This window comes from Agelaius tricolor, unplaced genomic scaffold (assembly GCF_023055355.1).
Source record: "Agelaius tricolor isolate 1412-34295 unplaced genomic scaffold, bAgeTri1.0.p SCAF_1, whole genome shotgun sequence".
NCBI classification, from domain to species: domain Eukaryota; kingdom Metazoa; phylum Chordata; class Aves; order Passeriformes; family Icteridae; genus Agelaius; species Agelaius tricolor.
The window spans coordinates 42,812,614-42,834,942 of record NW_027269261.1 but is presented as its reverse complement, the minus strand read 5'-3'; the positions used below and the strand labels follow the sequence as shown (position 1 = coordinate 42,834,942).

Below are 22,329 nucleotides of genomic sequence, written 5' to 3'. Positions count from 1 at the left end.
GGCCCATGTTGGATGTTTCTAATTAATGGCCAATCGCAGCCCAGCTGGCTCAGGCAGAGAGTCTGAGACAGAGCCTTTGTTATCATTCTTTCTTTTCTATTCTTAGCTAGCCTTCTGATGAAATCCTTTCTTCTATTCTTTTAGTATAGTTTTAATGTAATATATATCATAAAATAATAAATCAAGCCTTCTGAAACATGGAGTCAAATCCTTGTCTCTTCCCTCAACCTAAGACCCCTGAACGCCGTCACAGGGAAGTGTTACTTGTCAGGGTCAGAATGGCATGGCAGGGGGAGACAGTAGTTTTCTTTGTAGTAGTTCACTTTCCTATGTCTGTGTGCTGACTACACTGAAAGGCTTTTTCAAGTCAATTTTTTCTAAAGAAAATGCCTTTGTCCCCAGTGGCTGGACAGAGATGGTAGGTTTATGATTCTGATGGTCTTAGAGTGTGAACCTGTAACTTATCTTGCAGTATATTCTCTACATCCTTTCACTTAGGCACCCAGAGCATGACCAAACATCTTCCCCACATATTTCAGAAAAGAACAAGACAGGAAAAGCAAGGGGTAATATATCTGACTGTATTTCAAAGTTGTTGATTGTAAACAAACTTTGTTGAAGAAATAAAATCACATGACAAGATATCAGAGTGATACTACAAATAAATTTTGTTCTTGTTGCCACACTTCACATTTTTGGAACTCGGAATTCAGCTTATGGTGTACAAAATTTGTAAAAATTTATTGCAAGCGTGCCTTTGTGTAGAACAAAACTGGTGTCACAAAAGTAGTTCCCTGTCCCATGCAGAAACACAGCTGTGTGTCTCTTACTGTGAAGAGGTCACACACCTGCATTTCCTGAAAGACTTGGCTGTTATAAAATTGGTCTGAGAAGATTTTTAAAAAGAAAAAAATAAAGTAATTTGCAGTGTATATTTTACCTCTGTAATTTATGCTTTCAACAGAAATCTTCAGAACTTTAAAGAATATGGAATTTGCAACAGAACCGCAGCTGCTGATGGTGTGAGCACAGCCCAGTGGTCTTGAAAGCACTCAGCCTGCTAAGGCCCATCTTCGCAATTGGAACTGTCACTGCATTTGATGGAATGTAAGTTGCACACATCGAAAAATAAATGAAAACAAAATGCCAATGGGGAGACTCCTTCTCCAGAATCCCCATTGTTCCTGTTTCTACTGTGGTGCTTCCACAGTCTGTAGCTTCCATGCTGTGCTGACATGCAGCAGTGCTGTGACTCCAAGGCTGACGACTACTGAACACGTATAGCCTAAGGAAAGGCATGGAGTGAGGCAGGGATGTAGCTAAAGCAGGGTTTGTGTTACTCAATCAGCTGTGCAGACTGGTTATGTTAAACATCAGCCTTTTCTTTAATTCAAGGGCAGCAGGAGAGAGGGATATACATGCTGGAATGATGAGAGTTAGAAGGGATCACCTGGCTTCTCTCTCTACATGTGCCCATCCTCTGAACTTTCTTCTGCCTTCTCAAACCCACTGTTGAACTCCTCCCTGTGTCTGTGTCTACATCCCTCCATGCTGATTAGCCACACCTTCACAGGACCAGAATAATCGCTGGCATAAACCTGAGTTTTGTTATCTCTGATACCAGCCCCAGACCATGGGATCAAGCTATTTTTTTTTTATTTCAGTACTGAAATGCCAGGCAAATATTTAGTTTATATCTAGAAGAAAAATCCAGGTTGCAAAATAAGTCAGAGAGACCTGCGAACTGTTTTCCATCAAATGAGCAACTATGTTTCACAGAGACATGCAAATTGTTCAGCAGTCACGTTTTGCAAATGCCTTGACACAGATTATTTGAGAACAAGACCACAAAGTTACTTTGACACAAGTGGGTTGGGGTTCTGGACAGCTGAACCTAGTGCACTGTGCTTTGCTTTTAAATTTCTAGGCTTTTTGAGGGGAACTAGTGGAAATAGGTCAAAATGCTCTGAAGGCCAGAGCACACTGTAAATACTTGAAGTGTGAAAGCATTTGCCAGAGTGTTTATTTTAGAAACAGAGTTGCAAGGGCTGGGAGCAAACTGCATAGGCCTGGAATTTTCCCTTTCCTAGAAAACCTTCTGAGACCAACTTGACTATGAAGTCTGCTTGTCCTAGGAGCTTGGCTTGCAAATTGTGATCTTGTATCTCCCCAGCTTTTTTCCCCAGTCAGGTCCTGCCCATCATGGTCCTACAGCACAGCATGACAGTCCTCTCCCACTGGGTTCCTCACCCAGGGCCCCCAAGGCATCCAAGGCTGTCCAGGTACAGCAAATGATGCTCTCCTGGGTCAGGTTTTCACACTACACATCATGTGGACCACTCTGACATCCAATACAAGCAATTATTACTTCAAAAGAGTGATACAAAAGGGATTTACCACTTAAGGCCTTTTAGTGATACTTAACAGCTGTTCACCAAACCCATCAGAGTGAAAGGGCTTCAAAAACAAAGCAAAACACAAAGAAAATCCCCAGACCCTGTCAAAGGTCTCTCTATGACAGCAACGCAGAGCTGAGGACTATTACAGCCATGCCAGTTGGAGCAGTGGGTGTGGTGCTGCTGAAACCTCTTTGGGGTCCATCCAGACCTGCTGGGACAGCACTAATGGGGCAAAGCAGACAACACCTTCACAGTGATTGCAATCAGAACAGCCTGCAGAAACAATACCCTGTTTCATCTGAGATCTGCAAAACAGCAGAAAAGACCAGCAGAGCAACACTACAGAAGTAAACTGAAGGGCCAACTCTGTGTTGTCAACCCTTCCAGACTAACGAGGAACGTGCAGGATGCTTTGGATGTGTTCAAAGTGCAAGGAATGAAGGAAGCAAAGGAAAGTGTGGGGCAGGAAGCTTCTCCAGGGCTAGATTTCCAGAGAGGCAAAGCTGTCACTCAGAAGAAGAGGAAGAAATCCTTTTTACAAAGCACAGCTGTTCTCAACTGTTTCCCAACAGTGAGGTGATGATACAAAGGTGCTTCAAGTTCATGATGCTTCTGATGCTTACAAAGGTAAGTTTAGGAAGAATTGTGACAAGAATGAATATGTATCAAGTAGCACTGATGACAGGCTTGCTTTTGAGTAGATGATGTGATGTGCTGGTGCAATATCCTAGTTAACAGCAGGCCAAATATATACCTGTTTTGGGTTTAGAGTTCCTTGCCCTTGTGAAACTGTGAACAGGTCTTCGACACTTCAATGTTTTCCTCAGCCAGACTGAGATGAGCTTGTTTTATAAACAGCCAATCTTACATCAATCTGAGCGTGAAGGAAGTGCCATGGCAAACTCCATAACAGAGGTGGATGGAAGACTTCATATTCCATCTAAGCCTCGGTCACTTTTCTTAACTCAGTAATTATTTGTCTGAATTTCACACTGATTACTGGACTATTGCAGGGCTTCAGATTTTCCATATATCTAAGTTCCTCTAGGCTTGTTGGGCTCCTACATTTTATCAAATTTTCCCTTACCTTTAGTGCAATTTGGTTTTAACTCATGCCAGCCTGTATGAAGGAACCTGTGCTAAAAGTCCCACAGCGCTTACTTACGGGGAAATGATATTTGGCATACTTTCATTTCTAGTTAGGAAAAGTGCTTTTGAACAAGAACCAAGTCATTGAAAACATAGAACATGGCCTTAATTAGCAGGAGAGCAAACTCCACTTTACAGTTTCATCACCCCCCCTTATCTGTGCTGTGCCTTGGTGTCTGGTAGGAAAGGAAAAGCTGTGATAAGCTAATGATGTCTCACGAGTGCTGAGGTTGTTACAGCACTTTGCAATCCTTGCTTGGAAAGTACCAGAGATGCACAGAATTATCAGAGCAGCATAATCCCCCAGTCCCCCCCTTGTCAGTGGAATCAGCTCTACCACAAGGGGACTAAGGCATGGAAGAATGAGATACTGGAGGCTTCTTTCACTACTCACTGGCTCAAGACAGAGTTCTAAATAACTGTTAGAAAGAAAGTAACATCTTTGGGGAAAAAAAAGGCCACAGAAATATATCTGGAGGTAAAGAACAGGAATGCTGTTTTTGAGTTGCTAAATTCAATTTTCTCTAGAAATTACCCGAAGAAAAAAAAGTTGTACTTCTATAAATTATGATTCCTGGACTATTTGTATATAGAAAGGTTGGGGATAGAGAATAGAAGCAGAAAATAGAAATGAGATTTCTTTAAATTGTGCCCTATTGTCAAGTATACAGATGGACTGAAGTAAAAAGTGGCAGAATTCCTGCAAGCCCTTGAAGCATTTTTCAACAGAGACAACAGTGGAAACCACTTCCGAGTGGCTTCTAAGCTCTGGCAAGTGTGGCATGACACACTGGGAAAAGAAATGTTTTCCAAGAATGGATCGTGGCACAACAGACATTTCCTGAAAGTACTGTGCATAGAAGGTGGTTGGTATGTCCTACTGATGGTCTCGGTTCTTTGAAATAAAGTTTGCATACCATGAACAAGTAATTATCGGTTCTTAGAAGTATGGTTCTAAACAAGTAAGTATCAGTTTTTAGAATATCAGTGAAAATTCAGTTAAGCAGGAGAGAAAGGAGCTGTGCTGTGCTCCCTTCACTACTTCAGTGTTGAACTTTTTTTCCTGAAAAAGTTGAGAGACATTCCTCTGTGACTTGGTTGGCATTTTGACTGCATTTTACCTACTGCTAAGTTCTCAGATCTCTTACCCAGATTGTCTTAAGGCTACAAACAAACCAAACTATAATTTCACAAGCTATTGCACAATTAGACACACACACACACATTATAACGAGCATCCTTGCACTACTTTGAGACATTTTTCCCCCCCTTTAATTAGGGAGAGGCTTTAATGTTACAAGCAGGTGGAGAACCAAATCTGAGTAAGCCAGTTTGCAGTAAAGGAAATAATCCTGCACAGGCTGAGCTGCAATTGACAAACTTTAGCCTTTTAAAAATTATCCTATATCTTCTTAAATTACTTTGCCTTGGTTGTAGTAACAGAAAAAGTGCAAGATGCTTCTTCAACAAGGAGAAATCTTAACTTTCCCCAACCCTATCCACTTCCAGTCAATAAAAGGAGAAGATGAGGGGGAAGAGTCATCTGTGGATATAGACTACACTTTGGTGGCTTTTGCTTGTTGGCTTCAAGAGCCAAAATTCAGGCATTTTGTACATACAAATATATATAAATATTTTTGCTTACTTATGGAATGTTTGTGCATGATAAGAACAACAGTTACAAATGATGAGGGATGTTTAAGGCTAAGAAAATGAAATTCATTGCAAAGCTATAATTTTGTTTTCATTTTTCTCCTTTACAAAGGAGACCAAAGCATCTTCCCTGTAATAGTCAGCCACTGTGTAATCCCCCATCAACACCAATTCTAGGGAAAACTACTCAGGACCCAGTCCCTGAGGCAAAAAGCTAGGATCTCATGATTTGAGCTCAAGTAATCCGCATAATTAACTGCATACATTGGTGAAAAATTAAATATTTCAAGGCCTCAGGCCTATAGCCATCCAAAAAAAGAAAAGGCATTTTCTGTATGGGATGGCCTAGATCCAGGCCTTTAAGCATACATGATGTAACAATTGGCCAAGGGCTCCAGATTTATCCCAGGGGCTTACAGTGTAGCTGGAGAGTGGTCTGCCTACTCCTCAGAAATGCCAAGTGGCTCCAAGGTGGTCTTGGAAACCATCCCATGTCTGCTGGGGGCATGGGTATCCTGCACATAGCCCAGCATGGCATGGGAGTGTAAGGAAGCTGGACTCTTCCTTTAAGCCATCCCATCAGTAAAGTTCCAGCCGTACTTTTCCTTACTGCCCCAGTTTCAACTACCATATAAATTTACGGGATATAATGAGCTAGTAGCTACACTTCCTGATCCAATATAGGCTGGCATTGTCTGAAGCAGGGAGCAATAAGAACACTCTGTGAAATTTCCTGAAAAAAAAGAAAAATATAGGTTTATATTGCTGAACATTTATTTTTCATGCTTCAGGCTAGCTGCTGTCTCCCTTTGAATACTTAGAAGACCGACAAGAACCAGCTATCAAACACACTCAGTCTGAAGAGGGGTGGGCTCAGTTCTCTGCAGGGTCAAGAAATTCTGAACTCATCCTTGGGTTCCTGTGCAGCTTGGCATGGTCAAGGGCTAGGGTGGTAAAAACCCACCCCCTTCTTTTGTGGTTAGGAGGCCTCAGTGAGCACAGTTTTGTCCTTTCTCCCATGTTTCCTGGGTGGAGACCTTGTGGACTGAGCAGTGAAAAGGATGCTTAGGAATCCCGCTGCTGTTCATTGTGCAGCTGGCAGGCAGAGCAGGATGTGTGGGACAGGCTCCAGGCTGTCCAGAACCACCATGGAGTCAGCCATGGCCATCCTCTTCTCTCCTTGCAACCAGGTGAGATCTGCCTCTAGGTCTATGCCAAACAGTAAGACTTTGGTGGAAACAGAAAGGTGTCAGTGCAAGGATACTCCATGGGTTAGTCATTTACTAACCCCTGCTGGATTCTTCCTCTCTTGTTATTTACATGCTATGCATTTGCATGTCACAGAATGATGAAATCTGAGAAGTTTGCAAATTTATGTTGGTTACCCTCTACTGCCTCTTGTCAGATAGATACATGTAACCTGGTAAGAATTACACTGATGAATCAATCATTCACTCCATTCCTCTTCAATCAAGTCTCGAGTCATTCTTTGGGAGTAAAACTTTTCAGGCTTAGGTCCTCTAATCAACATGGTTTTCTGCCCTGTAAGTTAATGCAATTCTGTTTGTGCCCATCACTGCTAACCTTCAGAATACAGAGTTTTTTGATGATTGAGTTGTGGACTGAAATCAATAAAGTGTAGAGGGCAGGGTAGTAGTTCCCCTCAGTATTGATTCCCTCATTTCAATCATACCTTTCTCTCAGCATTGTTTTCTGAAACTCCAGTGGCTTTCAGATTCCACAAGCACCAAAACGTGGCCTTGACCATCAGCCCACGATGATGCTTGTCCTCTACAGTGTCACTCAGAACAGAAGAACCCTTTGGGCTTGCTCTGTTTTAGCAAGGTTTAAGGTTGGTTTCAACTGGACTTCTTTCCTTTTCTAAGACACAATGCTACGTTATTTTGCTAAACATGTAATCTGCTTAATTACAACTACTGTGACAAGCCCTGAACTCTACCAAAAGGAATTCCTATAGAACACCCCACAGTGATAATGGGAAACACTTGGCTATTAGTGACTTTTATTCCTGCCAACTGTGCGCCAAACAAAATTCTAAAGTGGACCAAAAAGGTCTTGACAGTTACCAAAGAAAAAGCAAGAAATTATTGTTCTTAAAACTTTAACAGTCCATTACATTAGCTTTTTAAGCAACATTTAAGATACAGTTGAAATCAAGAAAAAATATAGTTGGTATATTTTGATTTCTCACCTGTACAACTGACCGTGGCAGTTAAGATGTGAGGCAGTATTACTTACTGGTTTACTCACTGTTAATTACAGTAATTAACAGTAATTAATACTTAGAGTATTAATCACTGTTTGTGTAAAAAAATGTTTCATCATGGTGAAAAAAGAAAATCACTGTAATGTATTTGTAATTTTAAATTCACTAATGTACTTGGTTTCTCCTACTTTTCCTGTGTTCTAACTGGGATCAAATTGTCTTATGTTACATTAATAAAAACGAAGGGGGAAAAAAGAAACAAAGAAAGAAGAAATCATGACTGGTCCTCAGTTCCTGGCTGCCTGCCTGTGAAGGTGGTGTTTGTGCAGATGCCTGCTGCAGTGTCCCAGCGGAGGACAGCAGCAGCGACGCCTCGCGGGACGGCAGCCGCGCTCAGCCACAGCCCACGGGGCAGCCTCACCGGCTTGTCCCGGAATTTAGCAACTCCCAGGAAGGTGCAGAGTTTCCTGTAAGGCCCATCTAGGACTGCTGAGCTGTGCCAGCTTCTGACAAGCTCTTGGCCCAGGAGGAACTTTACAAGATGACCCTGTTCAACAAATAGCATTGAGATGACGGCTAATTTTAAGTCTATTTTCGGTGTACAGATTCCCACAGGGCATTCACATACGGAATTTTGTGTCAGCTTTTCCAGTGGCACTTTCTGCATGAGATGTTTACATCCAGCTGATACTAGGAACAAAGTTTGCACCTCTCTAGTGGCATCACTCGGCGTTTTTGGATGACAGCACTGGTGGTGTCACAAGTTCCTTGCTTTGCTGCTCCAGGTGTGGTATCTTCTGCTTTCCCTCCAGCCCCTGCCTATGCCACCAACGCAAAGCATCAATGGGTGGGTGAGGTGTCCTCCAAGCCCAGAAGCTCCTTTACAAGTCTTTCACCAAACTGTGCACGGCTGTACCTTGTCACATGGTAGGCCTCTGACATTTTGTAGAGGATGTAGGCATTATTTATAGCAATGCTGATGGCAAACCAGAACACTTGTTGCCAGGTCTTGTTTGGTTTGTGAGAAATGAAATACCTAAAAGCCAAGAAAAGAGGGTAAAACATTGTTCAGCCAAACAGTTGCAGCTGGGATGCAAGAAATCACCCCAAAGATCCTGCAGTCCCAAAGGAGAAGCAGACATGGGACTTAACGCCTGGTTCAAGTATTATTTTAAGAAATTTTGTACAATGTATTTGACAGACATTAACAGCAAATTTGCACAATTATGGACATTTCTGGTAGTATGTAAAAGAGCAGACCTCCTTGCTCTCAGAAGCAAACTTCAGCAATAATCTCACCTCTGTATCACTCCATGTAAATAAGAGTACTGATAAATATTCCTTGAGCTCACCCATGACAAATATCCTTGTGATAGGAGATGTAGGTCTGAATCCCTTCAATTTGTAACTAAAAAAAAAGCCTCAGTCACATTACATTACAATTTTGGGAAGCTTGCTGATGCTTCTCCTCAGATTTATTGTGAGCAAAGGATGATTGCTGCTGCTGTCAACAGTAGGTGGGAGGATGTGGGGGTAGAGCGAGAGCGTACACTGCTGGTAGGTGGACCAAAAGGCAGAACTAGAAAGGACTGACATCTTTATATTTAGGCTCTGACTTATTCTAGGACTGCCAGAATATTCTCTCTTCAGTCATAAGATTTCCCATTCTCCCATTTTCCTACTTTCATTTTTTTAGTAACCATTTAAATCTACTACCCGCATTGATTTCCTCAGACCAGATCCCAACATCATTCTCCAGTGACCACCTCCTCCTCTGTCATATATTCTACTGAATTCTTGCTGCCTTGCCCAGAGCTGGCTTGAAAAATCTGTGCTTTTTCTCTCTTCTCAATTTCTAGTTCTTGAAATCTTCTGTACCTCATTGCTATTCCCACAGCCAAGCTTCACTACTGCTATTCTTACTCCCTGCTGTTTCTCCCTGCTACATTAAGAGCTAACACTGAGGACACCAACTGGAATTCAGAAGCCAAAGTTCTACATTCTGCCTCTCTTTGTGTAGATCAGTTTTACATGCAGAACTGAATGTCTTTTTCCTTCTGGCTCCAAGTGATGCAAATATCACCAGGACAGATTATCAACTAAACACCAGCTACTGCTAGAGGTGAAGAGCTCAGTTAGCCTGAGAGACTTGTGGGGCTAGTAGACCCTTGGTGAATTCTCTATCAGTCTGCTGGCTCATCCTCCCATCACTTCTTAAAAGTCATTTATAAGATGCAAAGGACCTGTGTCTTAAAATTTCTTTTTTTTTTTTTTGTCTGATGGATGGGTAGACAGAGCCAAACCAATACCAGCAATGCAGTTCTTGCTTTGTGCAAAGCCAGTATCTGACCTTTGATTTAAACAGAAGTTCTGTCAGAGAATCAGTGAAAGCAGCATCGGGCCCTCAGATGCAGCTCAACATGAACAACTCAAACCTTGCAGCAACAGAGAAAATGTGAAAGAGGTACACACAAACATGCACATCTTCTTACTTACTTGCTGTATTTATCATCATATTTGCAGATATAGCTAAGGTGAGCAGCAAAGGCTTCAACTGCCAGTGGGCATGGAATTTCTCCGCTTTTTCTCTTAATTATAACTCCTGCATCAATTAGAAACATAACAGTTTTAAATTGACATCATAATTCTAGCTACTGAAAAACATGTTTTCTATATATGACTTATAAAATAAATATTATTGACAGTTTTCCCCCTTAAGCTGGAAAATTATCTGTAACAGAGATGCTAATTTGATTTCTTTTCCCACAAGTAGTACATTGAACAAGTGGAAGGGGAAGAAAAGGGATCTTTTTTCAGTTGGAAATGAAAAGGTGCTAGACACAAACATCTTTAGCATATATTCAAAGGAACCCACACATTCCTGTAGTCCCACAGCAGCCCCCTATAGACAGTGTTAATCTCTCCTTTTTAAGCTCACAAGAAGTTGTGGTCACCTCTGGAGCAGTAACTTGCTGTTACATGCTTTGAATTCTGGAGGTCCCAAATTAGTCCCTTGAAATTAAATCCTTTGCTTATCTCCACCCATGGGGACCAACAGGGGACCTTCCCTTCTCTTCACTGGGTGCCAATTGACACAGAGAAGAAAATACAGTAAGAGGGAGCCAACTGGTGAACTCAGTGAAGAGAGAAGTGAAGCTGGTGGGTGACTGCAGTCTCAGAAATGAAAAGCAGCCTCGTTCCAGCTGTGGGGAGCCAGAGCTCAGAAGTACCCGTAGGTTGCTCTCTGGAGATGAGCACACATTTCTCTGCCTGCAAGTGCTGCTTCCTGTCCTGCCTGCACAGCTGGCTTGGTAATTCAGCTCATCATAGGGGATGGCCATCCTGCCTACTCCAGAAATCTGTGGAAAGTCAACAGGCATCACCCTGCAGCCTTCTACCAACCACTCTTTGCACAGGCAGGTGCTAGAGCAGGTTATTCCAGAAATGGGCCCCATTCCTTCATGTAGTCTATCTTTGACCTGGCCTTATCCAACACTCCTGCAGTATTTGTGAGTCCAATGTCTTCCTAAGAAACTCCCCTAACTCTTTTCTGATGCATTGCTCCTGGAGAAAGCTCCCTGTAGGAAGGAAGGGTGGGTAAAACAAACTTGGAGCATAGGAGTCTCTTCCCTAACTTTTGATATTATGCCCCCACAGGTTTCAGTCGTGGGCTCTCCAGGGTATGGAGCACCACTTACTCCATGGCTATGGCACACTGCCCAGTGAGGCTCCCTTCTCTCAGGTACAACACTGTTTTGTCCAGGTCTAGAGAAGCACAGGCTTGGTTGCATCCTTTCTCAGCATTGTTTCAGGACAGGTACAATCCTTGGCTTTCTCATTTCTCAAGCTTTCAAGAAAATTTCTTCACCTTCCTTCTGCCAACTCTTTTCCAATCAGCCCTTAAATGCTATTCACGTTTTGATTACAGACTTCACCATTTCATTCCTCCAGCTGGAAGTCTCATTCCATCCATTATCTCTGTCAAGCCCCCTGTGCTGTCCTAGCTGGCAGGCTCTATTTTGAAGCTAGTATGTGACATACTAAATGTCATGTTGCAGCTGAGCCATGCAGAAATTTATTTCGGGTGTTTAAAGTCTGATTTTTCAAGAGTCCAAAATTATATTACCTCTGAATTGCTCAATACACTCTCCTTTCACCTCTGCCTCCTCAAGCTGGGTGTAAATGTAGCCCAAGGAGTGGGGGGAAAAATCAATCAAACAAAAAAATTTCTTCATTACATTCATGTAATTATTATAGTGTGGTTTTGATTCTTTTAATGAGTCCTACACATATCTGGCCAGCATGAGGTAAAAAGAACAGATACACCACCAGCCTGCTGCATTAGTGCTGCAAAATCACTTGCCATCTCATCAGGGCAAGTCAGGAAAGGGTAAGTATGGGTAAGCGTTAAAAAAAGAAAAAATCACCTTCTTTCTCCTCTTGCTCTCTTCTCTTTCTTCCCCTTCTCTTCCTTTGGAGACTTTGTACTTCCTTTGCAATTTGCTTTGTATTCATAATCTTTAAAGGAATGCATTGCAGTGGCAGAACCACATACTCCCTATCACTTTCTATTATATTCCCCATAACATTCCCCTGTTTTGAGAATATAAATAGCTGTATAGCAATACTATTTTTAGCCTTTCCTAGGCTTGTTTCACAGCCATAGCCCACCTTCCCTGGAAGACAACTGCCAGAGCTGGGTCATTCCTAGCTGCAGGTCTCTGTGGCACGTGGTCCTGAGCTAGCTGACTCATCGGCACATCCGATGGATGAGCCATTTCCCCTCCTGGTCCTCCCCCAGCACTGCTGTGTTCCCATCCCTGGCAGCACTCCAGGGAACACACCACCTGCACTGCAGCCACAGCCTGCCTTTGCTTCCATGCTGGAAAGGGTGCTGACTGCTGGCCTCCATCCTGTCACCATAGAAAGGCATCACCTTTTGGGTTTGGTGTTCTTTTAACCCAATTTTGTTTTTAATTTAAAATTTTAAGCTGTATCCTTGTGAAGCAAAGCTTGAGAAATACTACCTCAAACAAAATAAGCCAAAAGACAAAGGTTTGCATATGTTTGTTTCCTGAAAACACTATCTAGAATCATGCTTTTTTGAAAATGGGTATCCCACTAATACCAGCACTTGCATCCATCTTGTCAAACCTTGAGATTTCATAACAGTGAAGAAGGAGTATTGCATGATCCAAGAAGAAGGGGTATTGCATGATCCAAGTGCTATCTGGATTTTTATCAGGACTTCAATTTCTTACACTCTTTATTGGAATTGCTAGCATTCAGCGTTGAACAAGGTCTGATGATCAAGGTCTTCCCACTGGGGTCCTCCAGCCCCATCCCCAATCTCACCATACTTGGACACAACCTCCTAGTCTCACAAAGGACACATGGAAAAGGTAAGTTGAAAGTCTAAGCTTATCCATTCTGAAACATGCTTTTTAACACCATACTTCTTTCCCCAGATTTTCCAATTCTGGGCCGATCTCACGAGCTGATTTTTTCAGGAAACTGGACTGTCACCAGTCACCTGTTGCTCCAGCTTCTCCTGGAGTAAGAACCACACAGAGACTCAAACAACTGCTTCATTCAATTGTGATGGCTCCACAACATCTCCCATCTTCTCACAAGTCACTTTTGAGATGCTAACATGCCATCTGCAGCTCTTTATTCCTTGCACATGTGGCCCAAGCTCTGTTTTCTATGCTTAGTTATTGATTGTTTAGCTTTAAAGTAGAGCTAGTTGGTGAAGAGCAGCTATGGAAGTTCTTCTCAGAAAGAAGCTACTTAAAAAGACCTTGGGTTCAAGAGTTTTTTGCTGAAGATGTTATTCTGGGTATCCTACTGGGCAGCAAGTGAGGTCGCTGCCTGTTCCATCCTGCTACATATGGAAGGTAGAAAAGATTGCAATTATTTCTAGAACACAATAATGGAGATGCTGAGGAAGTGGGCATCAGATCTAGAGTGAAAAACCAAAATGCAGCTTTTTCCCACAGATGGGGAGATTTGGACCAGCACACAGATGACCTGCTTTAGAATAAGTTGACTTTTTGATCTCTGGGGGTCCCTATCTCTTTTGAATTCCCACTTCCTCTGTAATACAAGCACAAGGAAAAATTAAAGCTTAAGAGCAATTAAAAATCTGACCGGATTTTGTTCTAAGCAGAAACTACATACTTGATAGCAGAGTAAGCAGGATATGTTTGCAAGACCAAAGGAATTAGAGCCATCCTTGAGTATCTGAGATGATGTATTATGACATGCTGGTTTAAAACATCCATTATAAATAACCTTCTGCATCTAAGAATAGTATTCACAGATCTGCTCTGATGAGTGTACTGCCCTCCTGGTGCCTCTGGCTTGGGTGGGATTTGCACTCCAAGTATAGGCAAGATTTACCTTCTTGACTTTTTTTTAAATTGCAATAAATAGTTAATTATTAGCTCTGTCCACCTCTTTTCTCATCCTAAATGTTCTGTTCACCATCTTTTGCCTACTGTTTCTAAGGTTTTCTCTTCATGGCCTCCTCCAGCCCACGCACATTTACACTCAGCCAAGTGCAAACACACTGTGCATCACAGACAATCCCACTGGCACCAGTCTCTGTTCAACTACCCCACGTGGCTTTTAACCCTGTTTAACTACCTCCTCTCCCATGTAACATGGGCTGAGCACGTCTGTGCTACAGGCCTGCCTCAAGCAGCACAGATTTCTCCTCTTCCTCCTCTATATATACATATCTTAGAGGAGACTGGTGGTCCAGCTTCTCTTGAGTTGGTTTAAACTCTCTTTGCTGCACTGACTTCAGCGATGCCAAATCAGAGGCAAGCAATCTGGTCTCTTGCCTTCCCACCGAGCTTCCATCTGTTCCCATGTCCCTGCTAGAGACTCTTTGCCCAGCATCACACTTTAAAAAGCCAGGCTCTGTTTTCTGCTCTGATTCACAGTGATCTATGTCAACTGTCCCAGACAGAATTTGGTGAGCAGTGAGTTGGGAAAGCCTTGTCCATCACACACAAAGGTTGTAATCATAAATACTTCAAACATCACCAACAACCCCATTTATGCCAAAACAGACCCAAGGTCAATCACAAGCACAACAGGTCACACCTCCATGTCCTGCTTTTAAAGGATGCTGCCAGCACAGTCTGCTTTTGCTCCTCTTTTTAACAGGGCAATTAACATTGATGTTTACAAACAGAGTATTTTCCTAATATTTACGAATTATAATCAAATGCTCCATGCTAGTCTGTAAGAAATAAGTAGTAGTTTGTAGTGGTAAGTCTTGTCCAGTTAGTGCTGCTGGATGATCTAAATCCAGGAAAAGATACAAGGAAAACAGCAGAAATCTTGATGGTGAAAGCCCCTCATGGGGAGCTCCATTACTCCAGAGACTGGCTTGAGCAGGGTGTTCAAGTGTCATACTTCCTTCTCATAAATATTTTCAGCATTTGTGCTCAGGCATCAGTCCACCTGAATCACCAAGTTCTCACTCTGCTGGGATGCTGAGCACAATTCCTCAGGATCAGCTCATTGCTTTGCTTAGGCAATGAGCCTCCTGGCAAGGCATTGAACAACACACTAAGTCAGCTTTTTCAGCTTACCATACAGTAATTCCAGGCCTTAGCTTTGCTTCTGTAGTCTGTAAATGTGGGATCTCAGCACATCGTTCCCGATGTCCAGAGATGCCAGGAGAACCCTTGGGGGGTCTCGAAAATCCTGGAATGTTGCCAAGAGTGTTTGGTGGCTTGATTTTGACCCATCCACAGAAGTAACAAGAGTTTGAGGACAAGAGAATCACTTTAGAGTAAAAGGTGTAAAAGAGACACATTTAGAGGGTGAAATATAAACTTTAAGGTTTTTGGTACAGGGGGGTTATGGAGACAAGATGGAGGGATCAGGGCGTGCCTCGTCCTTCTTCTTTCTTCTTCTTGTCCTCCATCTCCTGTGATGATGTTGGCACTTGGGGATTGGTTTATGGTGAAGGTGCACTTGCTAACATGGGTGAAAAGCATTGGGAAATAAAGGTAAATATTGTGTATGTAGATTTTAGTATAAAAAGACATGACCGCCCCGTGGGTGGTCATGAGTGCCCTTGGCTGCCTTGCAGATCAGACCTCTGTTGGGCAGACAGAAAATTTTGTAGATAAGAAATAATAAACAATCAGAAGACTGAAAAGCTGAAGAGTCCAGACTCGTCCTTTGAATCGCGCCCACCAAAGAACCACTCTACCCGTGTTGGGGCAGAGACAGACAGCCGAACCCGACATGTAAATACATGTAAGAGTTGCTTGGGATTCAGAAAATTAGTGTAGAAGATGCCTTTGAATTGGTGGCTTTGTATTTAAATGTTTATGTTATACTCATTTGTCTCTGGCAGTTATACATAAATCTAAATGATAAAAATTCTAAGAAACTGAAACAATATTCTCATTGAAAAACCCATTTCAACAAGTTTTAGTCATTGCATTTTACAGAAGTTTCCAAATGTTCTTAAAACCATCTTATACTTTCAAAAAGGAAAATATTTCAGTAGCAAGAACCTCTCTGTAATTATTTGAACTACCCAAATTATCTGTTTCGGTTTTCTTATTATCGACTGCCAAAATCAGTTTAACATACAGCAGGAAACCTTAATCATATCTACTTCTGGCAAAAAAGATACTTGTTTGTGACTAAGTTTTTACTAGATAAGAAAAATTAATTGTAGGATCTGCTTGGAGTTCAAAGTACATCATGACGTTTATTAATTTTTCTGTTGTAGCAATCCTACAAGATGCTTTGCAAATGGAACTAATATTGTCCTATGAAGCAATCATCTTCCTTTCTCTGACCATCAGCAAAGATATAATCTTAAAACCTGAAAGGAAAGTGCCTCTACCAGCTCAGGCAAGGATGCTGCATTAGCAGTAGGCTTTTTAACCTTTGTATGGGAAAGAAAGAACAGCTGTATGAAGATACAAAAGGGAAGTAATCATTACAGCTACTGTTTATCTAGGATGTATCATCAGTTACAATCAAGCTCTTTGTTCAGGCTTATTATCAATCTCAGTGACTCACTTTGGCTTGTGACATAAAGCATGTGCACTTTTGAGATGAGAATAGGAATATTGCTTACCTTGTTGAACTGGAGAATAGGCGTTGGTCAGAAAACGGAAGTGCCCTTTATTGTACCAGCAAATCAATGACATGTTTCCCTTCATTCTTATTCTGTACTGTCCTCTGGACTGTGGAGTTGCAGAATTGTTCAGCATGGATGGAGGTAGGCCTGTGCAGTCACTCTTCCTGGTGCTCAGCAACCCACAGCAGTAAATCTCTGCATGTGAACAAACACATTCCCTATTAGCACACCATTGCATGGACCTAGAGAGCAAAACCAGCAGAGCAAGCCTGAAAGACCTCTGAAAGAACTTCCCCTACAACCTTTTAGTCCAACATATATGTCAGCCAATTGGTTTTCTTCTGTAATACCAAAGATTTGTGTCCTACAGACAAGTGCAGAAAGCCTGATCTCCTATGATGATTTTAGTCACAATAATCTACTGCTTCACTGTGCTGCCACGATCTTGATTTTTAGCTCAATAGTCCTTGCACTTGCATCATCTGCTTTGCTAAGGAAATCCTGCTTAAGCAGCTGGAAACCACTGAAACCAATGGTTGATTTTAAAAAAGTGCATATGCCAGAAGGATGGAGAAGATGGAAATTTCAGTGAAAACTGATTTTAGGGCACTAAAGCAAGCGCTGATCTTGTCCTGCAAAGACACCAGAGGCTCTTGCAGGAGACACAGTCTGTTGCTCACAGCTTCCTGGCCTTTTCATATGTGAGAGGCAATGAATAAATTCTAACACAACAAAATGTATCTCAATGCAGCCAGGCGGGCACAAACAAGGTTTGAAAACAACATTAATAACAATGCTTGAATTTTTCATTAGGCTGTGAAATACTAACAGCCTGTTTCTGTTAGTCCAAGAGAAGCAGATCTTCTTGAGCAAATTGTTCCCTGACTCAAAGAAATCTTGGATGGAAATTTCCATGGTCTCCCTCAGTTTTGTGTTAACCCATTTGAGTAGGAAAAAACAGTGGGCATGGAAGCAGGTGACATCAGTGCACATCTTGTGGCGGTTTAAAGCTCATCTGTCAGCTAAGTCTGCTTGATCAAATTTTTCATCCTGCTGAATTTTGCATTATATCCTTACAGTGAAAATACAAAGTCAGAATGCCGTGTCCCCTAAATATGCTACCTCTGTTCTTATGTTTCCATAAACATGTTACCTCTGTTCCTGGATTTCCATTTATGTGGCTCTTCTGTCTCTGTCTTTCTGGAAGCACCTAAGCTCTTGAGTGCAGGTGCAGCCTTTGTCCTTGCCTATAGTGATTGGCATGCTGAACATCCCCTCAACAGCTCACAGACACTACAAGAATACTAATAAATTAATTGCATCTACTCATGCATTGGTCCAGTTGCTGAGGGCAGATCTACAAAGAGCTACAGCTCTTCCACCAGAAATTTAAGACACTGATAGGAGAAGGTCAACTAACACAGCAATGGGAAAACTTCATTCTCAAGGGAGAAACCTGCACTCCACCAGTTATTTCTAATGAATTAATCAGTCCCTGGAAATCTGTAAGTTCTTTCCACAAAAGAAAATGAGAAAAGCCTGATGACAACAGGCTTACAATCATTATAGAGGGAACTGCACCTCCAGTGGAAAGCTGATTTTTGATTTTTCTTTTTAAAAATTTCTTCTGTTGCTAAGAGGTACCCAAACAGTGTAGGTCACGTACCTGCAGACTATGCTATTAACATAGCAAAGATTTATAGAGCTTTATTCTAGCCAATATTAAGAACTTCCTGCTTTGATAACAAACAAACCTGAGAAGAATTTCCTTAGCTGCCCAGAGTTTATTATTCATTGAAATGTGATACTTTTTCTAGGAGGCTGCAATGGAATAAAACCAAGCTAGTAACTACATTATTGTGCTAAAGCTTCAAACAGCAACAGCCATCTTTGAGATCCCATAATAATTAGCTGTAGCTTTTCCTTGTATTGTAGCAATAAGCCTGCAGAAAACTTCCAGCAGGTGTTCCACTCCTCTTGTAGAATAATGGGAACCATTTTCTCTCTAAGGAACACATCGTGTAGCCTTCCTGCTGTACAGCCCAGAAAGTGCAGCACTTCTGTAGATTTACTAGCATATCTCATCATGGATGAAAACCTTAATCTACTGTAGAGGTTTTTAAAATCACCCAGTTACTATAGCAATAGAAGCAATAAAAATTACACCCATCTGGCTCAATGAAGTTTTTGTCGGTAATTAAATCAGAATCACAACAGGTGTTTTCTGCACACACAAGAGTGAGTGGAAACAGTTTGTTCTCTGGTCTTCTTAAACTGTAGGTGCAATATAAATGAATACACCTAAGATAGTTTAGCAAAGAAGAAGAAATGTGGTATAGTCACCCAAAACTCATTCCCAGAGTCTCTAGCCTCCAGAGAGCTTGTGCTGAAGCCTATTTCACCACATCTTCACTAGTACAGTTCACAAAGGCCATCAGGCTCGAGCTAATTCAGGCAAAAAAACACATTCTGCAATCATTTATTCTGCATGCGACAATGGGTCAAGTCAGAGCTGGGAAACCAGGATGGGGGCTGCTGTGGGGAACAGAAGTGAATTTGTTTTAGTCTATGGACTATGCAGGATCCTGCAAACCTTGTGGGAATGCCATGGTCAACCAGGCTGGCAGTTCTTGCAGCTTTGCCAACACCAGCCCTTCTGCAGAACAGAGACAGCTGCTCCTGGTTCAGAACATGCAGAAGAGACTTTCAGGGATCATATGTTTAAGGGAAGCATGGAACACGGGGCTTTAGGAGGTTTTGTCCTCTATAAAGGACAATTCTAATGCTTAGAGAGGGAACAAGGGATGTGACTATGAATGAATGTCACAGCAAATAGCAGTGACAGCTGCTCTGTCTGCTCACAGAACAGAGAATCTGGGGCATTTCAGAGCAGGTTTCCAGTTCTATTCAGAGGCCACTGAAAGAAATTCTTTGTATGTCCCCTGAAAAAAAAGGTCTATTCAGTGTTTTGATTTTGAAAAAGATCAAAGTGCTATCTTATTTTCTGAAGTTTTCTCAGTTCTTGGTATCTTCACGTAGGTCTTAGAATTATGTTCACTGACATCCCTTTATATTACAAGGCACACTATTGTCTCCTGTGGTACAGTGAAGGTGCTGCACCACAGGCTCTCAATAAAGAGAGAGAATTATTGTCTTTAACAATAATACATGTGTGGGCTAGGGTGAGGAAAAGTGAATGATAGTTAAGATTTTACAAAAATTTTTTATAGGATCACAGGGTCCTATGGATTAAAGAATAGTTCAGGCTGCAAAACAACTCAGGAGGTCTCTAGTCCCACCCCCTGACAGAGACAGTTGAGCTCTGAGGCCAGACAGTGCCATTCAGGGCTTTATCTTGTCTGGGCTTGTAAACTTCCAAGGACAGAGACTGCACAACCTGTCTGGGCATCCTGCTTCACTGCCCTCAGGAAAAATCCTGCATCTAGTCTGATCATCTTTTTTTCAGCCTAAATCTGTTATTTTTTGTCCTTCCACAATGCAGCACTGTAAAGAGCCAGCTCCATTCTCATGATAGGGTAGCATAAGGCTGCTGTTGCATCCCCCCAAAGCCTCTTCTCAACCTGAACAAGAACAGTTCCCTCCCCACAGCAGAGTATACTTGTATCCAGAGTATTCATGCACTGGAGGTATGCTGTCTAAAACTGTAGGAGGCAATAATCACCAACCTTGACCTACAGGCTAGACACAGCTTGGGACAGTGCTGACCACCTTGGCTGCCAGTGCATGCTGCTGACTCAGGTTCAGCATGCTGGTTACCAAGACCCCAAGTCCGCTCCATCAAGAATTTTGAAAGGAACTAATAGAGTTTTAGTGGGTGACTTTCCAGATTTTCCAGAATTGCCTTTAGCTGCCTTAAAACTTTGATGTTCCCAGAAAGTTTATGACTTCCAAGCATGAACTTATCTAAATATTTCTCTGTTCATAGTCACGAAACCACCAAACAAAATAAAGCAGTTATATCAAAACAGGCTGACCCCTGTGGCAGGGAGGAATGACAAGGAGGACTCCATCTTATCAGAAGAATAACTAATTACTTTATTATACTATATTATTCTATACTATATTAAATTATATTACATTATATCTAAACTGAATCTGCCAAGCACTCCACTGCACTCCAACTACACAGGATCTCGTGACTGTCAGCCAACAGTCCCGACACACACACACACTTGGCCCTGATAGGCCAAGGAAACAAAACACCATCACTTTGGGTAAACAATCTCCATGTTGCATTCTACTTTGGCACAAACACAGGTATAGCAAATAAGATAAGAATTGTTTTTCCTTTCTCAGAGGTTCAGAGAATGTGAAACCCAGAAATAATCTTAGGAAGAATTGTGCCTTGTTTTTCTCTGTGAAGAGAAATGTGGCGACACAGTTAAGATCAATACCAATTTCTTTTTGGTTTTGAGTCTCAATGGGATCTTTCTACCACCGGTTCTGCTCTAGCCCAGAAATGGAATCTTCTTGAACAAAAAAAGTAAATTTATCAGTTTAAGAATGGGTCTTGAACTGTCATGAGCACTGAGCATAGATGCTTTTCAACAGGCTCTCATGACATTTTCCGGTCATCGTGTCGCTCTGTTCAGGTTTAGCTGAAATCATACACCAAAAAGGAGTCACACACCAAAAAACCCCAACACTGACTTCATTGCTGAAGGAGACTCTGTGGTAGATCAGGAGAGATCTCTCTGTCTAGTCCAGGCTTCTTTTCTTGCCTCTCCCCAAATGTCCTGCTAATGCAGCAGGATCCCAGCAGGTGCTGGCAGTACACAATCTGCTCTGCAGCAGAGTCAATAAACACCATCTCCTCCAAGGCTCTTACTGACTTCACCACAGCTTGACATCTCAAGCATCTCACCCCTCCCGATGTCTCACAGTCCTTCCAGCTCAACATTCCCTGGCAAAACCTCTTTGCTAGCCCCTAGCAGCTCGTGGCAAATGCGGACAATCCCACTGCCTTATTAAACAGAAACATTTTTCTCTCTATGTTCTTCTTTATGTAGGAGTGCCATGCTACATTGCAAAGTCAATAAACCTGCTCTCTCGGTGTCCACCCCCTACCCACCTCATAGCTGCACCCCTAGGGAGGTGACAGTGTGTACCAGATCCGAAATTTAATTTTGGAGGCAGCTGTGAGAGATTATAAAGTCTCATGAAGCTATATAACAAATCATGCACTAAAATGAAATCTCAGTATTGCATTAGCATATTTGATCAGATAGTAAGTCAAAATTACATGTTTTTAAAAGACATTACTGAATTTGTTACCTGCTAGAAACCATTAATTTGAATGATCTGTGCGGTGCAAAGCCTATGAATAATTCAACTCTGTGAACAATTTGAATTATCTGCAAGTAATAAACATTCAGCTGGTTTAGTAGCCATGTATCTTTTTCACCAGGGTTACTGATCAAATGGATCATGCCAGATCATCTTTATCCTTCTCTAGCTGAGCATAGAGGATGAAGTCAGTCAAACTGTCTTTACATTTAAACCTTAACATTTCATCTCAGGTACAAAGAGTATGTGTGTTACCTTCTGCATTTTTTTAAACTCACATTTTGTATCATTGGTTTGGCAGTCTTAAAAATGTAATGCTTATAATCATCTGAGAAAAGCCATCTAACAAAGATAGGTCTCTGCTCAAGGAAAAACTCCAGTGCACTATAAATATGCTCTACTCCATTCCCATTTGGCTGTTCACAGCATTCGGGAAACCGTGGCTCTTTTATGAGGTATGCAGATATTCC

General features: G+C 41.9%; 1 protein-coding gene across 1 annotated transcript in view; it reads right to left on the bottom strand.

The window, feature by feature from the left end:
- Window positions 1–567: 567 nt before the first annotated feature.
- The window catches only part of PGBD5 (piggyBac transposable element derived 5), a 68,768-nt gene continuing 47,006 nt past the window's right edge, over window positions 568–22,329 (bottom strand). Inside the window, exons 5-7 of the mRNA XM_071431571.1 lie at window positions 16,550–16,747; window positions 9,925–10,030; window positions 568–8,464 (exon numbers count right to left, since the gene is read on the bottom strand). Coding sequence (XP_071287672.1) covers window positions 8,269–8,464; window positions 9,925–10,030; window positions 16,550–16,747 — 500 coding nt within the window. The 3' untranslated portion in view covers window positions 568–8,268. The remainder of the gene's footprint in view (window positions 8,465–9,924; window positions 10,031–16,549; window positions 16,748–22,329) is intronic.